Consider the following 6,970-nt stretch of genomic DNA (forward strand, 5'->3'; position numbering starts at 1 on the left):
ATGGACAGACACCATCGCCACCCGCAACAAAACCAAAATCCTCATCACCAGCCTTTACATCCGCATTTACTTCAGCATCAACAGCAACAGCATCAACAGCATCAACAACAGCAGCAGCATCAACAGCAGCATCAACAGCAGCATCAACAGCAGCAACAACAGCAGCAGCACCAATATCAGCACCAGCAGCACCAGCAGCTCACCCCACAACAGCAACAACACCATCAGCAGCATCAGCAGCAGCAGCAACTGCCACAGCCTCTACAGCATCAGCAGCAACAGCAGCCTCTCCAGCAGCAGCACCAGCAGCACCCAGGCCTCCAAATAGACCCTAGACTTCACCACCAGCAACAGCAGCAGCAATCGGACGTGCCTTCCCCACATCATCCTCATGCTCTTCGCCCGTTACAGTCAGCGTCACCAGCCTCATCAACCCCATCGCCTGCTGGCTACCATCCTAACGTAGCCCTACCGAATCTGCACGGCGTGAATCCGGGTGGGCCTTTAGGCCAGAATACCAATAGCCAACCCCAACCGCAGAGTGGGCCTTCTCCACATATGCAGCAGTATCATCACCCACTTGCCCCTCATCCCCACCCCCACCCGCAGTCGAACCCATCGTTGCAGCAGCACCAAAACCCGCACCAGAACCAGAACCAGCACCAGCACCAGCACCAGCATCAGCCACAGTCCCACCCACCCATCCAGTCGCTGCAGTCTCTTCCTCCTCAACAACGCCCTCAGAATGTTGTACCTCAACGGCAAAACCCTGTACCTCTGCGTCCAATGCCCCCGCCGCCACTCTCTGCAGCCCCGTCGTCAGGCATGCAGGTGACTGCCTCGCCCACTCTATCGTCTTCGTCGTCTTCCCCCTCAGGCCCGCAACCGATATCTGTAAATCCGAACCAGCCTGGTGTGATAGTCGGCGGACGTCAGGTCTTGCCTAATGTGGTGAGTTCAGGGCCGTCACCCACAGTGGTGCCAGGAACTGCGGGTCCGCCCCCGCCCCCGCCTAATCCTCGCCCCGCGAATGCGCGAGCATCTACCAACAGTGGGATCACTCCCGGCGCCACTAGTCAAATCACTCCAGTAAAGGACCAAGACGGCAAATTCCCATGTCCCCACTGCCCTAAGACATACCTGCACGCCAAGCATTTGAAGAGGCATCTCTTACGGCATACCGGTGATCGTCCTTACCAGTGCCTTTTGTGCAAGGATACATTTTCTAGATCGGATATCTTGAAGAGACATTTCCAAAAATGTTCCATCAGGAGGGGAAACCCTACAGGCGCAACCCATTTAAGTCATGCTCATGCTCACCAGCAGGGAAAACAAGCAAACAATCAGAAAAATACTGATGCCGCATCTATTTCGACACCTTCGACAGTCGCGGATGGATTGTCGCCCAGCGCAACGTCACCCGGGGGTAAGAAAAAGTCCACAAGGGCGTGTGATCAATGCGTGAGGCTAAAAGTCCGCTGTGATCTTGCCAGCCCTTGTGAGAGATGTAGAACAAAAGGCGGTGATTGCACATATTCTAAATCCCTAAAACGACAGGATTCACGAGAGGAGGGCGGTTTGTTACCACCTACAAGTTTTGCGGAGCAGGTTGGAGGAGTGGGCCAGACAGTTGGATATGCATCAGAGGGCTTTAACTTTCCCCCACCCGCACATCCCCAGGCCCACATGGCGCAACAGGGACATCAACAACAGCAGGCAATTGTAGCATCACAGCAGCGACAGCCTCAGTCAGCAGCCCCTCACCAACAGCCCCCTCGCCAATTAACAAATGTTTCACAGCCACCAACAAGCACAGGTTACTATGCGAATTCCCACACGCAACCGCCAAATGGAGAAGTGGATTGGTCCTCTTTTATGCATTTAGCGGGTCCGGGGTTTATGGATCCTTTTTATATCCCACAAACAGGAGGTCCCTCAACTGATAGTGGGACGCCGACAACGACTGCAAGTATCGAGCACTCAGCGGGAGGAGGAACAGGAGGGAGTGCGTTTACAATATATAATGGTGGGAGTGATCCCTCTGCGATGAATGGAATTCTAGGCGGCTTTAATGGGTGGACACACCTAGCCATGCATCAAATTGATCCTTTGCAAGCTAAATGTGACCAACTGATTGCGGTCTGCTTTCCCGAAAGTTTGGATCAGAGTAGTCCTGGCAGTGGTTCGCCAAATCAGCAAATCAAGCAAGAGCCTGGAAACGACGCAGATTTGAAAAGTTGGCTAACTCCTGATCATGTTAAGCATTTCGTCCACCTGTTCTTTCTCAACTTCCAAGGACATTTCCCGATGATCCACCTCCCGACATTCAACATCACCCTCATCTATGACGGGTTGTTGATGGCGATAATTTGCATTGGTGCTGTTTACGCAGAGGGGGGTATTAGTGTCGACCAGGTACGGACGTTGATTGATAAGTCATTTGAAGCTATGGATAGAAACGAAGCGCCACCCGGGCCGCTGGAGATTGAAGAAATTCAGGCAAGATATTTTCTTCATGTCTTGGCAACCTGGCATGGTCATCTTCATCAACGAGAAGATTCACGACGAAAATATGGAAAGGTTATTCAGAAGGCCAGACGGGCGGGTCTTTTCCAGCCCTTGTCACCGAGTAACCCTGGCACTGGCACCGCGGGCTACAGTATATATCACCAACTTGACGATCAACCAATCAGAGGCAACTGGAATTGGAATGCATGGCTCGAGCAAGAAAAGCGAAATAGGGTCATGTTTGGTATATTCCTTTTGAATTCGGCGTTTGTTATCTTTTTCAATTCACCACCCCAAATCCAGCCCAATGAAATACGACTACCATTGCCAGCTGATGATGCCGCCTGGGAAGCTCGTGATGCAAATGAGTGCGCCAATGCTTTAGGGTTGAACGGGGAAAATGGCATTAGCCAAAACATTGCCGGGTCTCGGCAGGTACGGCAGCCAGAGTTTATCCTCGCCCTTAGATCGTTGCTACAGATGCATCTAGACTTCAACCCGGGTACGACGAACGCTTATTCGAAATTCATCCTCATCCATGCCTTGCATGTGCATATTTGGACAACACAAAAGTTGATGTCGAACGCATCAGAAATGGGTATCGGCAAACAGATAGGTAGCACGGCAAGAGTTGGAACAGGTGAATGGAAGCTGGATGGCCAAAACAGGAATGGTTCTGGCACGCCCGAGGGCTTTGGAGATAGCGAAATGGCGATGTCGGATGCAGCAAAGGCAGTCAGGATCACCCAATATGCGCTGGAGAAATGGAAGAGGGCTTGGGATACGGACCTTGCAACACAATACCCTTCGCCCGAGTCCAGGAAAGGGTTTGGAAGAGATGGAGTGCCATTCTATCTTTTGGGAAAGTTATACTTGGCGCGGAATAGAACCATTGATTGGAGGCATGGAGTTGATGACGACAAGACGGTCTCCAAAGTCAAGAATATGCTGAAGCATGTCCAGGGGTTCATCACGGATGGGACCGGGAGGTTGGACTTACAGGGTGCAGTTTCTGCAATTGACGAGGGTTTTGCGATGGATGAGTTGACGTACGATATGAAACTGCTGTTCAGGCCAATGGAAGAGATTGACAACAAATCACCACTACAACAACCAAGAGAGTTGCTCCCACCTGGAAATAACGACACAAGAGCCTTTCTTTGAAAAAGGGCACAGTGCGAGTATATTGCTTTTCGCGTCATGGGTTTATGGTTTTTGGGTTTTTTTATTATTGTTTTTTTGTTCTATTCCACTAGTATTCTTTTCTTCTGGTATATTACGTTTCTCTCCGCCTTTGATCAGATAAGTATTTCTTATATGGACGGAGGAGCGTCGAGGGGACAGGTAATTTTGTTACCTAGCACTTTTTATGATGGGATTTCACTTTTTATTTTTTTTTTTTTTTTTTTTTTTTGGTTTGGTATGGGACTGAATTTTCTCGATAGTCTGTCACTATCGTAGTTATTCTTGTAATCTTTCATGGTTTTCCTTTACTCTTTTTTATTAGGAGATTGACTTTTTTTCTTTCTTCCGTTCTATATCTCATCACATCTCGTTAACTTTTTGGTCATTGTTTTGGGCGTATATACATATCTCTACATTCGTTATTGATATCATTTTTACTTTGGGGGTGGGGTTGGCGGTCTGTCTGTCGTTCTATATCCAAAAAGAAAACAAATAGTTTATTTATTTTATTTATATGCATGGTTAAAGGCGCGCGGCGCGGGAGGGGGGCGGCCTTGTAGCGGAAATTTTTAATACTTCTCTATATACCACTCATTTACAGTTATTTACCATCATTTCTTCTTTCTCTCTTCGTTCTTTCGTTCACTATACCACAGTCGTTCTATTGATCACCATGTACAGTAACTGCCTCTTCATACTTACTTTCGTTTCTTACTTTCTTGGCGATTGTCTTTTGTCTTCTCTTTTTCTCCCTTTGATCTTGGCTTGTTCTGGGTTGGGCTTTTTACTTTACGATTTGACGACGAAGGGAAGGGAAGGGCAGAAAAGGCTTGGGTTGGACTGGGTTGGCGGGGGAAATAAAAAAGTGCTGATTGATGTATGATAAAGAAATAAAACCTAGGTAAGGCTTAAGGGCGGAGCAATATATTGGGTTTAATTGTGCATATAGTAACTACTCGTGTCGATGTTGGTTGGTCGTCATCAAAAGGGCCAGAAAACCCGGATGATTTGACCGTTCTCTACCCCTGTCTCGTCACTTGCACTTTGGTGCTATCCCAGGTTGCAATTGGGTGGGATAGAGATGTGAGATGTGTTTTAATTTCTGATACCACGATACCGAGGCATCGCGCGGATCTTGGGGCGTTATTACCCGCGATGCTGATATTTGATCACGCATCTTGGTACTGCAATATCAGAGTGAAGTAGTTATATTGACCCATCTCGTCTCATCACACCCACCCGGCTACAGATACCACAATCCCCAGCGGCTACACAGTAACGTTACGTAATCACGAACTCTTGATACATACTCGCGTTTCCGGACGCAACTGCTATTGCATACACAGAAAAAACCCGCCAAGGCTATCTTTTGTATGGCATGCAATAGTGGTCGCGTCCGGAAACGTCAAAAAACTACGAGTACATAGAGTACTGCAATATCACGCCTGATATCGAGTCTCTATTTCACGTGGCCGGCCCTACTCTCCTCTACCGGGGTGTGCACATGATTAATAACGAAAACCCTCAGCTCAGCCTAAACATGGCATCCCTGGCGCACATCACGACCGCGGCACCGGACGGCATTCCGGGACTCGATCTCTGGGAGGGCCAGTAGCTAGGGGGAAGGGGGAAGGGAGATTGATTATTAGATTGGGTTTCTGTAGGGGTGTATCGATATATTGATACAGTGCCTAGACTCAGAGCCGGCCCATGCAGGGTGCTATAGGTACAATTATTTTGCAGACAGGCCGGTCACGGGGGTGAGTGTGAGGTGACATGACCGGCCGCGGCTGTTGCTGCGCTGGGTTGTTTTTTGTGGCGGGTTGGTCATTGACAATGGGGTCTGAAGTCTGGACCCGGAGTTGGTGCCCATTTCTTCTCCTCGCTTGCTGGGGGGATCTGAAGAGTAGTGGAATGATCTTTGGGCTGGAAATGTCTGGGCATGGGGTGTAGGATGGAGCTGGGGAGGGCCGGCCGGGGATCCGTTAGACTGATTAATCCGTTTGGTTTCGTTAGTACTGGATCTACAGATCTTACTGTAGGACAAGGCATATGTTATAATTATCTCTTCGCATTCGCCAACAGCGAACCCCGGTAACCGACACCCCGGCATTCTCCAAAGCGACATACAAGTCATTTTGAAGTGGAGTCGCTTGCCGGACTATGATTTACACTCCTAATGATACCAAGTCCGCGAGCCAGACACCACAGTAGTTGACATCATGGTAATATCTAGTCAAGCCCTGACCGCAGACAGTAAGTGTCAGATTCGAAGTGTGGATTGCCAGAATTGACGGTTGGCAAATACGTTTTAATCAAATTTTGGGTAGTTTTGGTTAATCTTGCACCGTTTGTTGACGTTAATTTTATGGTGAGAGCCAGATTCTAATTAAGTTCTGAAAACAGACGAAGTGATGACTCTAGCTATGGTTTAAAAGACCACTCCCATCTCCTCCAAGACTCGTGGACATTGCAAAACATACCTGTCAAGCCAATTATACATATATCTATCATCTAGATCAAGTTTGGTGATGGCTGACCATACAGGAATCCTAACCCTGGGAAATAATAAAATAGATTATTATGTTCTGGCCTAACAGCGAACGGGATATCGATGGGGAAAGTCATCTAAAAAATACACTATCTACAGAAATCTACCCTTGTAAGAGGAACGGATACTATGAGTTGCTAGATGGATAGTGTTGGTGTATGGGCCAGGATAAATAAAAGCTGGAATAATTAATTGATCGATTACTTCATTGATTGTACTTACTGCGAGAATAAGTTTCCGCCACCACTTTGTGTTGCAACCGCATTTTCACGTACAAATTTGGCGGAAACTTATTCTCGCCGCAAGTATGAAAGCTGGAATAAAATGACTAGGGAATATATTTCAACTGGCGTTTGAGGGGGGGGGGGGGGGGTTACTGCATTAATGGAGCGTTTGAACCGATAACGTGGACGATCTCTCTTTAGCATTCCTGTATTTGACGGATGAAGCTTATCAAAAGTTTGAAGCGGTAATGATCATGATAGCACGAAACCTCAAATATCGAACCTGTCTTTAATCAAAGAAAACGATCGATCGAATCGTATTGGACTGCAAGCACTAAAGAAGGACCAGAAAACAGGATCCTCTCATCAGGATAAAACAAAGTGCAACATTCATAAACCTTCTAGAACAACACCAAGTTACCAAAACCAGCTAACTGACAATTACAATCATCCACAAGCACAACAACCTAGCTCTGCACACAGCAAGCAGTATCCCAACCAC

The 6,970-nt window shown here is 47.8% G+C and overlaps 1 protein-coding gene across 1 annotated transcript; it reads left to right on the plus strand.

The window, feature by feature from the left end:
- H6S33_006862 (uncharacterized protein) lies at positions 1-3,672 on the plus strand (the record flags this gene model as incomplete). The annotated part of the gene is made up of 5 exons (XM_044838220.1): positions 1-1,426; positions 1,494-1,498; positions 1,558-1,816; positions 1,947-2,026; positions 2,263-3,672. 5 exons carry the CDS (start codon positions 1-3, stop codon positions 3,670-3,672), a joined length of 3,180 nt encoding a protein of 1,059 aa, XP_044689680.1.
- Between the last annotated feature and the right edge of the window lie 3,298 nt (positions 3,673-6,970).

The sequence above is a fragment of the Morchella sextelata genome (assembly GCF_020137385.1).
Source record: "Morchella sextelata strain SCLS chromosome Unknown scls_21, whole genome shotgun sequence".
NCBI lineage: Eukaryota > Fungi > Ascomycota > Pezizomycetes > Pezizales > Morchellaceae > Morchella > Morchella sextelata.